This window comes from Salvia hispanica, chromosome 1 (genome assembly GCF_023119035.1).
Source record: "Salvia hispanica cultivar TCC Black 2014 chromosome 1, UniMelb_Shisp_WGS_1.0, whole genome shotgun sequence".
Classification (NCBI taxonomy): domain Eukaryota; kingdom Viridiplantae; phylum Streptophyta; class Magnoliopsida; order Lamiales; family Lamiaceae; genus Salvia; species Salvia hispanica.
In genome coordinates, this window is record NC_062965.1 from 18719732 (window position 1) to 18741219 (window position 21488).

Below are 21488 nucleotides of genomic sequence, written 5' to 3' on the forward strand. Positions count from 1 at the left end.
TGTTGGGAATACTCCGGCCTCCTTTAAAATTATGTGATTGTGCTTTAATAATTAATACTACCCCAGTTTAGAAATAGTAGAATATAATCATTGTGTTTTCTCATTTTATCCTTCTTCATTATCTTTTGTGGAATTTAGTAATTAAGTGAATTATACTATACATTTATCAAGATAAAAAGGGATTAGAATGGAATTATTTTGACACCATCTCAAGAAAAATATGTTGTTACCACAAACTGCATTTGACTAGTGAGTATGCATTTACTGTGAGAGTGAAGCTATTTCGTGAAAATTAACAAAACAAACGAGTATAACCTAATCCATTATGAAATCCGAGTTTATCGTTTTTAATAAAGCAGAGGAAGAAGTTGAATGACTTGAAAACTTCCTAAATTATCTTCCATGTTAAAAGAAGTCAGTTCCACAGACATGATACGTTATTATATAGTAATGCCTTGTATAATAGTAAGTCTAGACAATTGATCATGTGTGGTGTTATCAGAATTAATTACGTAAAATCAGTAGATGATTTGGCAAATCAGTCCCATATTGCTTCGTTCATTAATTTCTTTCAGTTGTAATAGATGAATATCACATGTACAAGTTCAATAATTGTTTCCTATATCTCTAACATATTATACGGTTGTATCATCGTGACAAATATACTACACTTCACGAAAAAATAATTAAACTCAAGATTAGAATTGTCAAATGAGCTTGAGCTAATTCAACTCAGCCCAATTAACAACTCTACTTAAAATCACACATGGGATCCTAATACCTAAAAAGGCTAAAATTGGTAAGAGTATGAGGTGGAATTTTATTGGGTGTAGACTATAGTTTAAAATGAGATGAACATAAAAGCACATAGTATAAAAAAAGACAATAATTGATCAACCGACGAGGATCTCCACCACAAACACAAAGGAAATAAAACCAACACTACCCACGCATCTTCCATCTTCCTAATCTTTAATTTATTGTTGAAACTGACACGACTTTGAATTTATGTACTATAAGATATACACTTGAGGCAGTTTACTTCACTTTATTTTATTTTATTTTTTTGTCATGATTTGATCTATGGTGTATTCTAAATTGAGTTAAACAAAGATTGTCGGCCGGTTGCGTTGTAACACGATAATCCTACTTAGAAATAATTGTTTATTATGTTTTGTTTTGTCTCTCTAAATTTTATTCTATATTAGGTTACAATTTTATTTTTGTAGAGTTTTAATTTTAGGTAAATTATAATTAATATTATGACTTTAGAGGGGTAGTAAAGATAATTTGTTTGCAATTTATCACGTGGATGAGTGCACCTTTCGTGCAGTTTGATAAGAGGATTTGAAGCTTTCTTTTCAACATCATTTCATGGTTCATTTGGTAGCTTAGAAACAATATTATATTTCAAAAGATGGAGCCAGTATGAGATGTCGAGAAGAAACTCACTCTGATCCAGGATTAATGTCCAAATTCTGCGTTTCTAGAGAGAGACGTGTTAAGTTTGATTAAAGATAGAAGGTGGTCTAGAAATAATTAAAGAACAATTGTTTCTTTCAAGGATCGGAGCGGATCCCCTACTCCACAATTCCTACTCCATTCCTACTCAACCTACTCACAGCAAAATAAAATAATTTTACAATCATGGGCAATTTTATTAAGTGATGGTGGATTATTTTATTTTGTCGTGAGTGTGGAGTAGGGGATCCGCCCCTCTCAAGGACAGTTGCTAAGGTGACTTTCTTAGCTTTGATCGTTTTTGTGATTTGATAATTAACATTCGCACGGTTCAACAGTTGTTTGTCTACTTTGCTGGTCGTGTATGAGTAGGCCTGAAAATATAATCCGCTGGTTTCGGGTATTCCCGACCCAGTCCCAATACCCGACGGGTTATGGGTACCCGAAACCCGAAATAATGGGTTCGGGTACGGGTTTGGGTAGTTAATGTTAGGATTTTTCGGGTTTAGGGTACCCGAAACCCGTATTAGGGTACCCGACTAATACCCGATTAAACCCGATTAATTATGTATTTGTGATAAATATTTTTATTTAGTATAGGGCCTATGGCCCGTAAGGTAAATCTAGGGTAACTTTATTTAATCACTTGTAGATTTATAAATTTTTCGCATGCCTCACTTTTTCAAGTTTCCTTCACGCCGCTGCTGCTGCTCTCTTTTTGCCGTTTGCTCTCTTCTTTACATTCGTGTTCGGTTCATGTTGCATTATTTATGTTCGTACTTGTTATCTTTTGAAAATATATAGTTAATTAGTTATGCTTTCTCCATTTTATTTACATGTTCATTTAATGTCTTAAAAAGTTATTTTAATCTCTTTTATAATCCCTTTTATGTTTCAATTTATACCAAAAAAAAAAAATTATTTTAAAATTAAGTAGTGTCTATTTGTCTAAGGTCTATTTTATATAATATAGAATTATAGTCAATAAATAGTATAAGTATTGTGTGATTTTTAATAATTTCTATTCTCATCACAATTTAATTTATATAAAAGAATAAATTTTAAATATAACAATTCCGGGTTTATGGGTACCCGATTAGTTGGGTTCGGGTACCCGTATCGGGTATTAGGGTACCCGAATTCACATACGGATCGGGTATTGAGTATGATATTTTTGAGATTTCGGATTCGGGTATCCGAATTTTCGGGTTTAGGTACCGGCGGGTACCCGAACTTTCACCCCTATGTATGAGTCACTCCAAATTGATTTTGTTTCTTGATTGGTTTTGCTTACAAGCTCATAATTGAATAATAATGGTTTAAAATTTTCAAAGTTGGCATAATATTTATAAATTTCCCTCTAAATCATGATTTTTAAGACAAATGGTCTCTAAGTGTGACACTTGGTTGTATATCATGATTCATAGGTAGGAAAATAATTGCTTATAAAATGAGACTCGTCTTTATGCTAGGAAGGATATATTCCCTTCATCATGTATTAGGTGATGATTGCACGATTATATATAATCAATTTATTAATTAATATCTCACTTCAAATAGTTAAATATTTCAATTAACATACCTATAATTAAATATTTCTTTTCCCCCTAAAGGGAATAAACGAGACCTTAGTGACAAACTTTGAGGAAGTAATCAATTCAACTTGTAATTTACGGATTATGCTTCGTGTTTCTATTTTATTAGGAGTACTTTTTTTAAAAGTAAGAAAAAAAGGTTTTAATTTACGAAATACTCCATATGAAAATTATTGGTATAAAATTAATGACTCGAGAGGTAAAGAAAGGATACATTAGTCCCACACTAGGGAATAAAGGTATGTACTAAATTGGATATTCTAAATTTTTTAAACAATTTATTTGTATTATTTTAATTAATATAGTTCCTTTAATTACCCAATAGCAAGGAATCTAGCTAGCATTTTATTGGACACATTTGTGCTTACGTGTACGGTTTATTTACATATGGAGTACTAATAGTTTATTATGTGTATTTATACACTACAAAATTATCTGACAAATAGATAGCGAGTGTTCAGTGTATTTATAAATAAACAATTCAAAATATAAATAAAAACAAAAATATAACGCAAGTATGCATTCTACTAAAAATTACTTTATTACATAAACAAGAAACCAAAACTAGCAAATAAAACAAATCAAAGTAATCCATCAATTCTCATCCATCGCAAATATTGGCCTGAAAACAATCAATAAATCATACACTGTCACGTATATACGGTTCTGATTAATTGAGATTTTTTATGCTAATTGAGAAATGAGATGCAATATTAGTCACTCATTTTTATTAAATGAGTGGTCCAAATTTTGTCATATAGAAAATATTTTTAGATTAGTTAATTATGAAAAGGCAGAATTGTAATATCATGGTACATTTTATTCAATAATTTTTTTAAATTTTTTAATTTAACCTTTTTTTATTTTTTAACATTTTTAAAAAAAAAATTTTTAAAAAAATAAATTCTTTTCTAAATTTTTAAATTTTTTTTAAATTTTTTTTTTAATTTTTAAATTTTATTTTATTTTTCAACTACACGTCAACTATACATACAATTCATGTCAACTATACATACAATTCATGTCAACTACACACATATAATGTCAACTATATCTAAAATCCATGTCAACTACATATACAATTCATGTCAACTACACACATATAATGTCAACTATGTATAAAATCCATGTCAACTACATATACAATTCATGTCAACTACATGTACAATTTATGTCAAAAAGTATTTATTGAATAAAGTTGTTGACATTTGATGTGTAGTTGACATGAATTGTATATGTAGTTGACATGATTTGCACTCCATATGTTCCCTCATAGTTGAAGCGAAACATTTCGGTACGGAGAAAGAAATGTTGAGTGTGTTAAATAAATAGATAAAAAAGTAAGAAAGAGAAAAATGTAGAAGAGAATAAAGTGAAAAGTGAATAAAGTAGAGAGAATAAAGCAACAGAGATTAAAGTAAGAAAGAGAAAAAACTCACTATATATGGAAATGACTCAACTATGAGGGAACTTCTCGAAATGGAAAAATGACTCAACTATGAGGGAATTGAGGGAGTATATGTAGTTGACAAAAAAAAAATTTGAAAAAAATATTTTTTTATTAAAAAAAATAAAATAAAAAATTTAAAAAAAATTAAAAAAAATAAATTAAAAAAAGTATTTATTGATGTGCAGGCTATTGACATTTGATGTGCAGGCTATTGACGATAATACCCCCTAGTTGACATTTGGTGTTATTTTAAGATGAGTTTTCATTTTAACACATCCTTATATATATATATATATATAGGGTTTTGATCTATGAAGACTAGATTTAAATACAGAAACGCAGAACAATTCATACGTAGGGCATTTTTAGGTCATAGTTAGTTTATTTTTAGGTCATGCTAACAAAGCATGACCTAAAATGATCTTAACATGACATAAACCAAAATCTTATAATATGACCTAAAACTACTTAATTATGACCTTCCGTGTTTTAGGTTAATTATTGACCAATAGATTATCATCTTAGGGCCAAGATTTTGTCTGCATTTCTGGATTTAAGGACATTCTTATTTTGATCATCTCCATATATATATATATATATATATATATATATATATAGGGTATAAATTATATATATCAAATATACTTGTAAAATTTACTTTTTTGTCTTTTGGTTAATAAATTTAATTTTATCAACAACATAGAGTTTGCAATCCTCATTGAGTTTGCAATCCTCATTGACAGTGATTCGATCTATATATATTTTCCCTTTGAGTTTCCTTTTCAGCTTGATTTAATTCCATAATTTATCAGTCAAATTTTTAAAAAGTGCATGACAAACTAAAAATGATCTACTCTTCGTAAATTTATAGGCATATAACCTTTAAAATTTAGAGGCATTATATATGCTTGTACTTGATAAACTTTTATTCTAAGAAAAAATACGTATAGAATAATATTTTTATTTTAAAGTAAAGACAAATTGAGTTTGAATTCCTAGTACATAACAATGTCACTATTTTCTTCTTAGAATCTTATTGGTAAAGTCATATGTAAACTATCGACAACGACGAATATTCTAAAAGCATCTTCGAAGGCATATTCTTTAATCAGTCAAATTATTAAATTGAAATGAAAAGAAAATATTGAAAACATCTCACTTAAATATCGATTGGAAAAGAGCAATTAATGGTAGTTAAAATTGATATGCAACAATAAGTTCCGAAATCGAAATTTCGTGTGGATTAAAACTAAAACCGTGCATTATATTTAAATTAGATACTTCAGATTATAAACTCCCTTGTATTGTATTTATAATATTATTCAATACGAATAGTGACAATACACGAAACTAAATATTTGTAAAAGAGTCTGAATATGCAACCTACTACTATTTGTGGAAACAAATGTTTATTGCATAATTTGCATTTACTTTGAATTGTACAATTGTACTCAATTTAATATACTCAACTTGTACTAAAAATAAAGGGAAATTGGTCTCTAAAACCATGAACTTGACCAAAAATTTAGTATTTCCCATGAACTTTGAAATTGGTATATAATATCATAAACTTTGCATTTTGTTTAGTATTTCCCAAACTCACCCAAATAAGATATTTTCGTCAAAATCTTATTTAACTTAAGCAACCGTGATATGTTTTATAATATTTTAAACCACTTTTTAAGTTCATAACATATAGGATAAAAAGTCACGTTGAAAACCATGTAGATTTAATTGTGTCAAGTATGATTAAAAAGCCTCGTAAGTTAGTCAAATATAGTAATAAACATGTCGTGGGAAATACCAAACAAAATGTAAAGTTCGTGATATTATATACCAATTTCAAAGTTCATGGAAAATACCAAATTTTTGGCAAAGTTCATGGTTTTAGAGACCAATTTCCCAAAAATAAACACCTTTTCCTTTCTTGGTCCATCCCTTAAAATTTAAAATTTTCTATTTTATGAGATTTCATTTTTTATAATAAGGTGAATTTCATTTTCTACTAATACATTTTTCTTTTAATCTCTTTTGTTTTACTAATTTTGAATTTAAAACTCATATAATTTTAAAATTTTCTACTTTTAAAAAGAAACGTAAGTATTAACTTTTTAATAGAATATTTTATCTAAATGGATGAATAATAGTATAGAAAAATGGGAGTTTTGGAACGGATAGAGATGAAGTTCCAAATCTAACAAAATTTGCATAAAACTTTGTGTATAATATGAACAATACTACAACCCCACCGAATTCTTTTTCTTATGTCCAAAACATTCTTTATTAGTCAAATTCTAATCTGTCTCGCAATATTAAAAATTAGTAAATATAAATTTAAATTTAAATTTATTTTCAATTATCCCATAAAATATTTTTTTGACATATATATAACTTATTAATTCATAATTTTACCAGCAAATGATAATTGATAATTATCTTACACATATAATAATTGATAATAAATCCAATTTCATGATTACTATCTGATTTTTAAAATCAGACTCACCAAATTTAACAAAATTCCATAATTTTTTATAGTAAATTTATTTATTTGTTTTGAATTGTCCAAGAAAAGTACTCCATTAATTTATTCACCACCAAAAACAACATTTTGTACCTATATATAACTGCTCTTGTACCTGCATCTTTTGTGCTTAAATCACATTCTCTTTCACCCTCTCACTTTTCGATCCCCTTCTCGCTCAAGAATATACCATCCCAGCTTCAGGTACACTGTGATTTCACTCTTAGTCACCTCAATTTCAATTTCCACTATCACAGCAACTCAAAAATCTGCAATCATTGTACATAAATAGTAGTAAAACTGATCAATTTTGAGTGCGATTGTCAAACATTTTGCATGAAGCTCACTTTTTGCGACTTCCATTGACGCTACATTCACGCTAATTGATTGAATCCGTGATTTGTGCGATCAATTTTTTTTTGTTTCTAGGTTTTCTCAAATTGACTTCGTTTTTATCAATTTTTTAGAGTTGGGAGTTGAATCGGCGGCGATGGCTACGAGGAATCTGGAGAAGATGGCGTCAATTGATGCCCAGCTGCGGCTCTTGGTTCCTGGGAAAGTCTCTGAAGATGATAAGCTTGTTGAGTATGATGCTCTGCTTCTGGATCGGTTTCTCGACATTCTTCAGGATTTGCATGGAGAGGATCTCAAGGAAACGGTACAACACCGTGTTTTTGGCTTTGTTTTGTTCTCGATTTGGTTTTGGAGATCTGGATTTGGGGGTTTTGACTGAATTAGGTGTTTTTTTTAGTGTAAAAATCTGATCTTGTTTGTTTTATTGATGTGTTGATGTGAGAATTGTTGTGAAGATTTGAGCTATGTGATTATTCTGATAATCAGTGGTTTTGAATTTGGGGGTTGTTTTGATTTGAAAAGAGTGGCTTGTTGTGATTTGGATTTGATTTGAAAATGAGTAAACACAGGTCTTGGAAGTTTCTAGAAGCTTGTTTATCAATTCCACTTTTTCTTTTGTGATTTGGGAATAGTATGAACTTGTTAAGAGTGTTTTGGTTTGATGGAGTGAGTTGAAACATGTTTCTCTTCCATCATTGTAGGTGCAAGAGTGCTACGAGCTTTCGGCCGAGTACGAGAATAAGCGTGATCCGAAGAAGCTGGAGGAGCTAGGGAATGTGCTGACAAGTTTGGATCCGGGTGATTCGATTGTTGTGGCGAAGGCATTTTCTCACATGCTTAGCTTGGCCAACTTGGCCGAGGAGGTCCAGATTGCTTACCGCAGGCGGAACAAGAAGAAGAAGGGGGATTACACCGACGAAAACTCTGCCACCACTGAGTCGGACATCGAAGAGACTCTCAAGAGACTTGTGGTTGACTTGAAGAAGTCTCCTCAGGAAGTTTTTGACGCGTTGAAGAATCAGACCGTGGATCTGGTCTTCACCGCTCATCCTACTCAGTCTGTGCGAAGGTCGCTGCTTCAGAAGCACGGAAGGTTGGATCTGCTGATTGCTATATGCTTTTGGACTAATAATTGCATTTTTCTCATGATCTGGACTAATCTTCTCTTCGACTTTCGTTGACTTAACCTGTCCTTTTTTCAGGATTCGGAATTGCTTAGCTCAGTTATATGCCAAAGACATCACTCCGGATGATAAACAGGAGCTTGATGAGGCTTTACAAAGAGAGGTGAATTATCAAGACCTTTAATTTTTGAGAGCAGTTTGAAAAAGTGATGTTATGCAATGCCTATTGCTGTATAAATTGCTTACATGTTGTCCGTATGTTTATAGATTCAAGCTGCTTTCCGAACTGATGAGATCCGAAGGACTCCCCCTACTCCCCAAGATGAAATGAGAGCGGGGATGAGTTACTTCCATGAAACAATCTGGAAAGGTGTACCCAAATTTTTGCGCCGTGTTGATACTGCCCTTAAGAATATCGGGATCGATGAACGTGTTCCTTACAACGCCCCTCTGATTCAGTTCTCCTCCTGGATGGGTGGAGACCGTGATGGTATAGCTTCGATGCTTTATGTTTTCTTCTTGATTTGGTGATATTTAACTATGCATAACAGGGCATTATGTTATTTTTCCGTCACTATGTTTAACTATATATTTAACGATTTGCAGGAAACCCAAGAGTAACTCCGGAAGTCACTAGGGATGTTTGCCTGCTGGCAAGAATGATGGCTGCAAACTTGTACTATTCACAAATTGAGGACCTCATGTTTGAGGTATATGGTTACTATAATTGTAGATATTCAGTAGAAATCTAGAATCTTTTGTTATGTGAGCTATTCCTCAAGACGATTTAAGATTCTGTTTCATCTAACTCTGCAATCTTTCTCCAGTTGTCCATGTGGCGCTGCAGTGATGAGCTTCGTGGTCGAGCTGATGAACTCCTCACCTCTTCTAAAAGAGATGCCAAGCATTACATAGGTAGCCAACCAACTCACATGAGTGATTCCATCTATTTTCTTGATTTTGAGTGGAACTGGCATCTAGTGCATTTTGGTTTTTGTATACCGATTGGTTTCCGTGGCCATTTGGCATTCGACGCCATCCCTAGCGCTGTATGAAATTTATGACTCTTTATATTCCTTGTTGTGCAGAGTTCTGGAAAACAATCCCCCCGAGCGAGCCCTACCGTGTCCTTCTTGGTGACGTGAGGGATAAGCTCTACCAGACACGTGAGCGTTCTCGTCATTTGCTCGCTCAAGGAATCTCTGAGATCTCAGAAGATTCAACTTACACCAACATCGACCAGGTATTTGAGAAAATTTCACGATGTCACTCGAATCATCCTTAATACGTAGAATGTGCAGACTTACTCAATTAGCATGGACATTTTGCAGTTCTTGGAGCCACTTGAGCTCTGCTACAGATCTCTTTGTGCTAGTGGTGATCGAGCAATTGCTGATGGCAGCCTTCTCGATTTCCTGAGGCAAGTTTCCACTTTTGGCCTCTCACTGGTGAAACTCGACATAAGGCAAGAATCAGACAGGCACACCGACGTCCTTGATGCCATTACCCAATACTTGGAAATAGGTTCATACAGAGACTGGTCAGAAGAACAACGGCAAGAATGGCTGCTGTCGGAACTCGCCAGCAAAAGGCCCCTCTTTGGTCCTGATCTACCAAAAACCGAAGAGATTACTGACGTTTTAGACACGTTTCATGTCTTGGCAGAACTTCCATCTGACTGCTTCGGTGCCTACATTATCTCCATGGCCACCGCAGCATCTGATGTGCTTGCAGTTGAGCTTCTGCAACGTGAATGCCATGTGAAGAATCCTCTGAGAGTCGTCCCACTTTTTGAGAAACTGGACGATCTTGAAGCCGCACCAGCTGCTGTCGCACGCCTTTTCTCGATCGATTGGTACAAAAACAGAATCAACGGCAAGCAAGAAGTCATGATTGGGTATTCGGACTCTGGTAAAGATGCCGGTCGTTTGTCAGCGGCCTGGCAGCTGTACAAGGCACAGGAGCAGCTTGTTGAAGTTGCAAAGAAATACGGAGTGAAATTGACGATGTTCCATGGGCGAGGTGGGACTGTGGGAAGAGGAGGCGGCCCTACTCACCTTGCTATTTTGTCCCAACCACCAGACACGATCAACGGATCTCTTCGTGTCACAGTTCAAGGAGAAGTCATCGAGCAATCGTTTGGCGAGGAGCACTTGTGCTTTAGAACACTCCAGCGTTTCACTGCTGCCACGTTGGAGCATGGTATGCGTCCCCCTGTCTCGCCCAAGCCAGAATGGCGGACTCTTCTAGATGAGATTGCCGTCATTGCCACTGAGAAGTACAGGTCGATCGTCTTCCAGGAGCCTCGTTTCGTTGAGTACTTTCGCCTGGTAAGTGTCCACAAAACGTTATAATTCAGTATACGGTATACCACTTGTGAATATAACGTTATTTATGAACTGTTTTAGGCAACACCGGAGCTAGAGTATGGTCGAATGAACATTGGTAGTCGTCCATCCAAGAGGAAGCCGAGTGGAGGGATCGAATCGCTGAGAGCCATTCCTTGGATTTTCGCATGGACTCAGACCAGATTCCATCTCCCCGTCTGGCTAGGCTTCGGAGCAGGATTCAAACACGCCATAGAGAAGGACATACGAAGCCTCAAAACGCTGCAAGATATGTACAATCATTGGCCCTTCTTCAGAGTCCAAATCGACTTGGTTGAAATGGTGTTCGCCAAGGGAGACCCAGGCATTGCTGCCTTGTACGACAAACTCCTCGTCTCCGAAGACCTCTGGTCGTTTGGCGAGCGACTGAGGTCCGACTACGAGCAAACACAGACTCTTCTGCTCCAGGTGAACTATCTAATAGTGATTTGATTTGATTTCCACAACATTTTCAATTCATGTTGAGATCTGATCAATTTCCCTGTTTCTTGACAGATTGCCGGGCACAAGGATCTTCTCGAAGGCGACCTGCACCTGAAGCAACGGCTTCGTCTCCGTGATTCCTACATCACGACACTGAACGTGACCCAGGCGTACACACTGAAGCGAATCCGCGACCCACACTACCATGTGAAGCTGAGGCCACATATCTCGAAGGAGTACATGGAATCCAAACCTGCTGATGAGCTCGTCAAGCTGAACCCAACGAGCGACTACGCCCCAGGGCTCGAAGACACCCTCATCTTGACCATGAAGGGTATCGCTGCTGGACTACAGAACACCGGTTAATTTAACTTGCGTCTTCTTCTCTTCATCCCCGGCTTCATCCAACCTGAGACGTTTTCCCGTTCCTCACTGTGTTAGGCTATGATCGACCGCGTAAAAAAGTGTTGATCATCTTCCTTTTTCTTGTTCTTGCACAATGCGTCTTTTCAGCCTGGTCTGATCTATCTATCTCAATAAATGACACTAGTTTATTGTGCCTTTCCTTTTCAATGTAATAAGGTCTGCAATGTCACTTTGAAAGTGGCATTTGTGAAAAGGACCTTAATTTAAGGCCTTTTTTTTTAACTCTTCTATGAATTTTATCTTTTTATCTTATTTCTATTTACAGAGTAAAGAATTTGCACACAAACACATACAATAAAACGAAATGCGTAGTGTGATATTTGCAAGGTTACTTATACATGGGAGCCAAACAGTTGCTCAAGACGTTGGAGTGGTCGAGAGAGTTGATGCCTTTACTATTTACTACTACAATTTACAATTTAATTTCATCGTTGCTTTTTAAAATATTTTTCCCTTTTTATTATGATTAGTATTTTTCTATTTTAATAAATGTGGCACTACAAAAAAGAAGGCGTTTTGCGAGCACCAATGTGCTAGCAAAACCCAGTTTTGCGAGCAGGCTGCGAGCACTATGTGTGCTAGCTATGAGGCTTGTAGCAAATTTGCTACAACTTTTTGTGAGCACAAGACCATTTGCGAGCACTTTTGCTAGCACCTGCAATTCACCCAATTCTGCTCGTAAATTAGCGAGCACCTTGATTAGCTAGCACTTTTGGACTCTTTGCGAGCACAAATTTGCTCGCAAATTAGTGAGCACCTATGCTTTGCTCGCAAATTTGGACTATTTTGCAAGCACAAATCATAAATTCTGTATTTTCCTATTTTAATTAGTAATTTTGGTATACAAATTATTTTCTGGATAACTTTTAAAAAAAATTATAATATAATGAAATTAAAGAGTAACAAAATTCAAATATTACATAATATTAATGATATTGTTTTACACTTCCTTTTAGTTTCATAAGACTTCTCATTTCGTAGACTTGTTGACTAAGATTCTTCAACTATTCTAGCACCTCCGCATTTTTCTTCTCTAGCTCCACACGCAACTCTGCATTTTGCTTATCTGACTCTACATGCAATGCTGCATTTTGCTTCTGCAACTCTACGCACAACTGGTATCATATGGGAAGTAAATGCTCAGTGCCTAACCGGCTCCGGGAATTTGCTTTCTCTTCTTCGTCTCCCCAGAAAGCTCAACGTAAATGGCATCATAATCTTGGTCTTCTACCCCATTAGCCTGTAATGCATCTGTCCAAACAAGCAAAACATACCAACTTCATAATCCCAAAAGTATTCTAAATTTAAACTCAAATCAATGTAGAAAGTAAATGTAATTTTATCCATCGAGTTCTGTCACAATGGAGAAATATCATTGTTTTTGCAATAACATGTCCAAACAAGCAAAACATACCAACTTCAAATCTATTCAAAGGACATTTCTAATCAAGTAGAGACACAAACAATGAAGACTGTTTCTTAATGACCAACCACTGGGTTACATCAAGTGATCTAACCTCCGTATGTTGTTGGGCAGAGAAAGCCAACATCCTTCTCTGTTCAGTTAAGGACTTCTGAATGTCAGAAAGTACTTCCTTTGACTCTAAGGTAGCAGTTTGGAAGAACTGCATAGACAATTAAGGAAACATATTTATAGGTGATACACAATGAACATATTCAAGTAACGATTAGATTCTTCGTACATTCTCAACAACAATAGTTTGGGCTGGCATCACAGATGTTAATTCTTCCAGATCAGAAGATGCTTTTGTCTTCAGTGCATATGTAACCTTCAGTGTGGAAAGAGCCATCTTATATTTCTCTTTTAGATCTTCTAAGAGTTTATGGGTCGTCTCAAGATTCCTCTGGAAAAATGCATGATAATTTGAATGACTAGAAATTTTCACAAAGTAAAATATTTTCCAATGTTCTATCTTCTCTATTACCTTGCAGTCTTTAAGTTCACTTTTGATGTTCAGTGAGATAAAGCTCACGGAATTTATCAACTTTCTGCATAACTAGACAAGTCAGCCGAAATTATTTGGAGAAAAGAGTAATGAGAAACGAGTAAAAATTTACCTTCTCACTCTCATTAAGATCGCTCTCCAACTGTTCTATTCTCTCATTTTTAGCCTGCAAGTGTCATCCATTAACCAACAAACTAAAACAAATTAGATATCTATAAATTACATCATGTTCAGATACTCTCACTTATAGCACATAGAAGCGAAATAAGACTGGAAGCTCCAACATAAAAGAATTTTGTAGTTCCAGAACTAAGCTACGCTGTTTACTGTTAGCAACTGACCTTTTCTGCTTCATCCTGGAGAAACCTCTCATGTGGAATAAAAACACCATTCTTTTCTCTTGCTGCTCGACTATCTGAACACATTCGAAGTAGAGTAAATGTCAATTAAACATGCATGACTAATCTAAACCATTACATGGGCAAGGAAGAAAAAGAAAACCTTGCTTCATTCTCTCAATTTCCACATATAAATCCTTAAGCAGCACAGTTTTGGTTACTTTTTGGTTTGCCTTCAAAACAGAATGTAATTTGGTTTATGCACCAATTGAAGTTTTCAATAAGATACATGTATTGTAGCATCAGTAGCAGTTGCTAAAGCAATTGACTGCTCTGCCTTGCTCCATTTGTAAGAGAAACAACTTATCATTTCCAAGCTTATAAAATACAGTCAAATAATAGAGATGAGAACAGTGAACCTTAACACATTGATCAAAGTACATCAACACAATCAGAAATTTAACAATACAATTCACTATGCTCTATCCTCCTTTTATAGAAAGAAAAAGCAGGATCTCAAAAGGATGATTAAACATCCAACGAAATATTGAGTCCGTGACACACTAGCTTTATGAAATACAACCATTTTAACTTATAATCAACAAAATCACATTGCACAGCTATCATATGTATTCTGAATGATAAACGACCCGTACTGAGCTCACCTAGCCTTATTCATATTGGACAACAGTAAATAGTAAATACTAGGATCTGTCATTTATTTTCTAGTATGATGGAGCTCAATTACCATAGCTATTAAAACATACCTTTGAGCATTTAGTCGAGCAGCTGGCGTGCTATTATAAACATAACAAACTCATATGTTACCAAACAAGATCAGAGGGATACAGAGACAACGTTTTACCTCTGGAAACTGGTATTCGTTCCTACACTTTGCTCGAAATGAATATTGATTCAATTGTCCTCTTAAGCCGTTATCGAATTGTTTCTAGCAATCCAAATAACGTTCAATATGTTATTTTTGCTATTAGAAGTTCAATTTCACGAAGAACATGTCTTTGTAACTTCATCCGTACGTCTTGACGACGAGGAATTAAAGTTTTTCTACGGAATCAGAAAAAACAAATCTGAAAATCATACATTTTCGAGCAATTAGGCAATGCTTACTTAGTAATTGGAGTGTGGCGGAGGATCAGTGGTGGAGCAGAGGAGAATTGAACGTGGCCGAGCAGAGTTAAATTGGACGGTGGCGGAGCAGAGTTGAATTGAACGGTGGCGGTTGGCTGAGCAGCGCAGATCTAATCTGATCTGAGAACAGCGGCGGGAATTGATTCCAAATAAGCGGGAATTGATAGCATGCAAATGAATTAGAGAATTTGAAGCAGTTTACATGTGCTCGCTAATTTGCGAGCCCTTTATTTGTATATAGAAAATTCTGCAAGTAGTATTGTTTGCGAGCACCGTAACATGTGCTCTCCATTGTGCTCGCAAAGTTGCGAGCATCAGCGTGTGCTCGCCAATATTTGGTCGCAAACACACGCTTTTTTTGTAGTGTGGTAGTAATAAATTACAATTACAATTGCAAATTAAATTAAATATGAATTAAAGAGAATAGGAGTTCAAGGTTGAAACTTCACCATAACTCGAACATATGACAGCAATAATAAAAATGATAGGGTAATTAATCATGATAGCGTTTTAAAGGTAATTTGTCTCTTTAAAAGAAACCATTAAACTGTGCAGTTATTGAGAGGTCTTATAATTCAAATGACAGAGAACGTTTTAATCAATTAAATGGGGACACGTCTTCTTTAATAACATAAAATATGCTATGTAAAATTTGCTTAACTATATGGAAAATTGGTCTCTAAAATCATGAACTTTGTCTAAAATTTGGTATTTCTCATGAACTTTGAAATTGGTATATAATATCACAAACTTTGCATTTTGTTGGTATTTCCCACGACATGTCTATTACTATATTTGACTAACTTACGAAGCTTTTTCATCATACTTCACACAATTAAATCAACGTGATTTTCAACGTAACTTTTTTTCCTACATGTTATGAAGTTAAAAAGTGGTTCAAAATATTATAAAACATATCACGGTTGCCTACGTTAAATAAGATTTTAATGAAAATATTTTATTTGAGTGAGTTTGGGAAATACCAAACAAAATGCAAAGTTCATGATATTATATACCAATTTCAAAATTTATGGAAAATACCAAATTTTAGGTAAAGTTCATGATTTTAGAGACCAATTTCCCTAACTATATTGGTGAATCTCGAGGTGCATATAATAATTACATAGAGCCATCTAATTAACTCAAATATGATCAATAATTGCCACTAAATTGGCCTTCCTTTCTCAAAGTACTAAAGTATACTACTATATTTAGTAGTTTAATTATTCCTCGAGATTTACATATTTAGCCCAGCCAATGTGGAAAATGAAATATTTAATTTGGAATACAATAAACGTTGATAATTGTGTGTAAATATAAATAATTATAAGATGCATGTGGTGCATGACAGCATATACTAATTAATTAGTTAATCCCAAGAGGATAAGATCTAGCTTCATTGACAAATAACATATTCATAATTATATTTGAACGGTATATGGACACGGTGGAGCTATAGTCCTATCACCTATGAGAGACAGTGAAAGGTGAAGAGCCAAAAATGCAAGTCGGAAATTATGGACAAAGAGTCTTGTTTGAGAATATGAAAGAAAATTATAACTTTTAAATCCTATTTTGAGGCTCATTCTACGTCGGAGTGCGTGATATTAGTTCATACTATTTAAACTTTATATTAATGTTAGTTTGTGTTATCTTTTGAGTTTATAGTTCTTTTTTTTATAAATACTAGATAAATCATAGCTAATTCTTTTTTATATTCGTCTCGAACTTCGCCACTTTTATAGTTGTCATGCAAAAAAATATCCAAAGTCAAGGGAATGTCAAAAGGAAGCAAAGAAGATAAAGAGCATAAAATGTCACACTGTTTTTGGCGTACATACAGAAATCATCCACTTGAGATTGAGGAGGAAAATAAAAAAACAAGCATGAGGTTGAATTGGTGGTAGATTGAGGGAGATAGTGGTGGAAAGAAGTTGTGGCGATTTGAAGTTACTATTCATTATTATGCTATTCTTTGTTGTAATATTTTAGTTGTTTATAAATAAGTTTATTCATAACTTATGAAACTTAAGTTGTTCTAATGTAATTTTTTGCCAATATTTGTATATATATTTTTATTGTTTTGTAGTTTCATTTTTTTATAATAATACTAATTATCCTCCGAGTATTTTTTGTCCTATACTAAATATTTTATGGTTATTTCATATTGACAGTATTTTAGCATTACCGTATATGTTGTTTAAGGACAATATATATTAAATATCGTAAAAAATAAATGTTTCATATTGATTTCATTTCGAATTTATTTAAATTTATAATTTCCAATTTCAACATAATGTTAGTGTATATATATATATATATATATATATATATATTTTTATCTTATATAATGACATTGTTTCTTATTTTATTTTCTTTTTTCACAATGACAAATTAGTAGAAGGAAGATATTTTAAGTCGCGCATAGCGCGGGTGTTATACTAGTTAATCTTAACATTTAAGTATCTCATCAAATTAATTCACCATATCTAATCCTCATACTCCATCGATTAACTCTAGCTCATCAAGTTAAATCTCCATATCTAATACTTACTCCTATTCCATCAATTAAATCTATCTCATCGAATTATATCTCCATATCAAATACTCCAATTCTTACTCCTCTATCGATTAAAATAATCAATGTGTTTTCAATTAAAACTCATTATTTCTTTCAAAATAATGTTTCTATTGTTCTTTAATATTCGAACTCTCTTAATGTTTATCATAATTGATAACTTCCAATTTACTAATAGTTCTTTTTTTATTCTTATATAATTTAGTCAGGCAATTTTTTTTTTTTTTTATTGAATTACAAAAAAAAAAAAATTGTTTGGTACAATTCTAGTGTGTATATATATACAGTGAATTCCCTATGACAAGAAATATGCTTCCGCTTCTGCAGTCTTACTCCGTCATATACATTAAACATATATACCTAGCTATTTGCTATTTTATCAATATCTACATAACAAATTCTATAATCAATGAATAGTACATATTAAGATATAAATTGTGCATTAAAATAAAAAAAACTGAATCAAACTATCCTTGTGGTTCAGTTATTCATCGTACATGAGTATAGCATATATAAATAGAGTTTTTTTTTTAAAAATTTGGAAAAATATCTCCATGTTACCTTTTTCATATTGCATAAAATTTTTTTTAAAATATGATTGAATAATATTTTTTTTTTATTGCATTTTTTTTAAAAAAAATATATCTTCAAAATTTTAAAATATTAAATAAAGATCTATTTGGTAGCAAATGAACAATATCGGGGTCTCTCATCAAATTATTCTTTTTAAATCTAAATTTAAATAATTTAATAGTAACAAATAAAGCTTATGAAGTACAAAAAAATTATTATCCAATACTATTGAAGTGTCAATAATCAGATTTATATGATAAAAAAAATATTACTACCGTATAAATTTTGATTTAAATAATTTAATAGTAACAAAAAATTTAAAAATTTTATATTTAATATTAAAAATTTGCTTTTTAAATACTATTGAAGTGCCAATAATCAGATTTATACTAGTATATGATTTAAAAAAATAATTACTACTATAATTAAATTGTAATTTTCAATATCAATAAACTTAAAATTTCGTCTTTTTTTAAATTCACAAGAATGTTTATAAAATAGTAGAGTTTTTAGCTCAATTCACCATAACATCCAACAAATTAAAAGTTGATACTACTAATATAGTAACTAAATAAGTGTATTGTTTTGATTTTTTTAAAAATTTTATAATTTTAATTTTTTTTTTCTAAAATTTGATTTCTTTAAATTCTAATATCTTGGGACTTTGCCCAATAGATTAAACTTTACATTTTTATCTTATCTATTTAATTTTTAATATATCCAAAAATATTCTCTTTTTTTTTATACAATACTCCCTATGTCCCATAGAAATAAACCGAATTTCCTTTTTTCCCCTTCGTCCCACTAAAACAGCAATAAATTAAATGTGATATATGGGTAATATTACTAATTGGTTTTTGTGTTTATGGTTTTTTAAAAAAATTATGTTGAACCCCGATGAAAAATAATCGCATGTTAATAACTTATTTATTTATTCTTTTAAAGATCAATAAATATTTTCTATTTTTTTCTTTTTTAGAATATTAGAGTTCTTAGCTCTTTTAATTGTAACATGCAACAATTTACAAGAAAATGAAATACTCATTAAGTTTACAATTTTGATTTTAAGAATTTCAAAATTTTAAAATTATTCTTTACTTTCCAAAATTTTGTTTTTTTTTAATTTTTTATTTTTGGATGTTAATTTTTGGGAGTATGTTCTTAACTCATCTATTTAATACGTATTTTATAGATATATAATTAATATTTTTTAGAAAATATTATACTCCTTGTTAGCTTAATTCTTTACTTTATTAAAATTTTAATTTCTATAAATTCATAATTTTGGGAAGTTACAATTGAACATAAAAAAAAAAAAAACATATTCTTACCGATCTCGTTTAATATTTTATATGTCACAACCAACTTGTTAAGGATAGCAAAAAGGGGGGAACCGTGACAAAAGGGGGATATAAAAAAGGGGGAAAGAAGTGGGGAGAATAAAATCAAACAGGTTGGAGACATGACTAATCAAGTGCCGATACAAAAATAAGATACTGCTTATAAAAAACTCGAGTAATTGTTTGAAAAAGTTTTCAAAAAAAACCAAAATTTTTCCCCAAAAATAAAATTTGAGTCTTTTAAGATGCATAGGGGAAAAGGAAAAGAACGCGGTTCCATTTTGGAGACATGAACCCCCGGGGAGAGTCCTAACCCGACCGAATAAAATGTATTGTCTCAATAAGACTTCCTCCACCATCCTTCCAACCCGCACATTTAGAAATATATGTGGGCCGAGAAAAGTACTCGGGAACACATTCCCAAAAATACAAATATACTTTTAAAAATATTGTCAAGCCATTATCACGAAACACTGGGGGTTTTTTTTAAAAAAGACCCGAGCTTACTAATAATCATTTTTCCCCCCAAAGGCATTTTTTTCCCGTTTTTTGCCTTTCCCGATCATCTTGTGCCAGAGATGGTGTTCTCTCACGGTCACATTAACAATCTTGTGCCGTAGAGATGGTGTTCTCTGGCCACATCAACATTTTGGCCGGGAAGGGGCCACCTTTTTTCGGCCCCCGCCCCGCCCCCCCGGGCCATGGGGTCCCCCGTGTACACTAGTCCAGGGACACCCCCCTCATTTGGCCCCAATTCACATATCATCTTTCACAACTCACTTGGCCTCACCCCAAAAACCTAAAAGGATCATACACAAAACATTTTGCAAAGACAACATCATTTAAAATAAACAACGAAATTTTTCAAAGTTTTTCTTAAAATATCACTTAAAAATAATTTGCACTTTTATCCACTTTGTAGGGATAAAAAAAGTTCCCCTTTGTCCTTTTTAATTTTTCCCCTAAATTTAATTTCTTGCCCCCACGTTAATTTCGGGGGACAACCCTTTTTAAAACATCACAATATAATAATACACTAATTAGACTAAAGGGGAGAAATCTACTTAAATTAGAGTGCATGCCTCACAATTACTTCCATTTTTCTTATTTCCCCAAAACCATTTTTTATTTGATGCTTCTTTTTCCCCTATTCTCTCCCGACGGAATTTGGATCTATGCCTTTTTTACTTTGAAAATTTACTCTTAAGCAACATTTTAAAAAATATCAAAAGATCAATTATTTAGCTTATTTAAACCCCAAACAAGAAACAACTAAAATATTTTAAATTTGGGAACCCTTTTAATTTTTAAAATATAGACTAAAATTTAATTTTAAAATTTTCCCTCCAAAAGATATTATTTCCAAAATTTGGGGCAAATCCCTATCATTTTCAGTCCAAATGATAATTTAATTTGGGAATTGGGCTTCTCTTCATTTGTTTATTGAACAATTGTTAAAGGGAGTTGGGCTCAAATTTAAATTATTCCACCCTTAACCCAAGTAACTAATTCATTAGTCCAACAACAAAAAAAAATAAAACCCATATATAAATACCTTTTCTTCCCCAATTTTCCATAAGCCTAAAATGAGAGAGAGACTCCCCCCTTTTAATTTTCTGCTACCGCCGCCGCCATCCTCAGCGCCACCGTCTGCCGTCCCCCCTCCGGCGGCGTTTTCTCTCCCCCCGACTCTTCCCCTTTTCCCCTTTTTTCTCCCCACTCCCTCTTCCTTTTCGGCCCTGCTCACGCCGCCGCTGCCCCCTTTCTCCCGATCTGCCCGCTGCTTTCATGCACAGGCA

General features: G+C 33.1%; 2 protein-coding genes across 2 annotated transcripts; one reads left to right on the forward strand and one right to left on the reverse strand.

Annotated features, from left to right (window-relative positions):
• The first annotated feature begins 7104 nt into the window (after positions 1–7104).
• Positions 7105–11996, forward strand: LOC125210258 (phosphoenolpyruvate carboxylase-like). Its single transcript, XM_048109823.1, has 11 exons — positions 7105–7234; positions 7498–7688; positions 8086–8477; positions 8587–8671; positions 8776–8998; positions 9115–9218; positions 9336–9423; positions 9597–9751; positions 9840–10838; positions 10917–11303; positions 11391–11996. Exons 2-11 carry the CDS (start codon positions 7521–7523, stop codon positions 11682–11684), a joined length of 2895 nt encoding a protein of 964 aa, XP_047965780.1. The 5' UTR covers positions 7105–7234; positions 7498–7520; the 3' UTR covers positions 11685–11996.
• A 650-nt stretch (positions 11997–12646) lies between these two features.
• LOC125202010 (kinesin-like protein KIN-5B) lies at positions 12647–15551 on the reverse strand. Its single transcript, XM_048100321.1, has 9 exons — positions 15178–15551; positions 14915–14998; positions 14213–14282; positions 14053–14126; positions 13824–13877; positions 13691–13762; positions 13448–13609; positions 13262–13369; positions 12647–12995 (listed from the first exon to the last, which is right to left on the reverse strand). The coding sequence occupies exons 3-9, from the start codon at positions 14220–14222 to the stop codon at positions 12972–12974; spliced, it is 504 nt and encodes a 167-aa protein (XP_047956278.1). The 5' UTR covers positions 14223–14282; positions 14915–14998; positions 15178–15551; the 3' UTR covers positions 12647–12971.
• Between the last annotated feature and the right edge of the window lie 5937 nt (positions 15552–21488).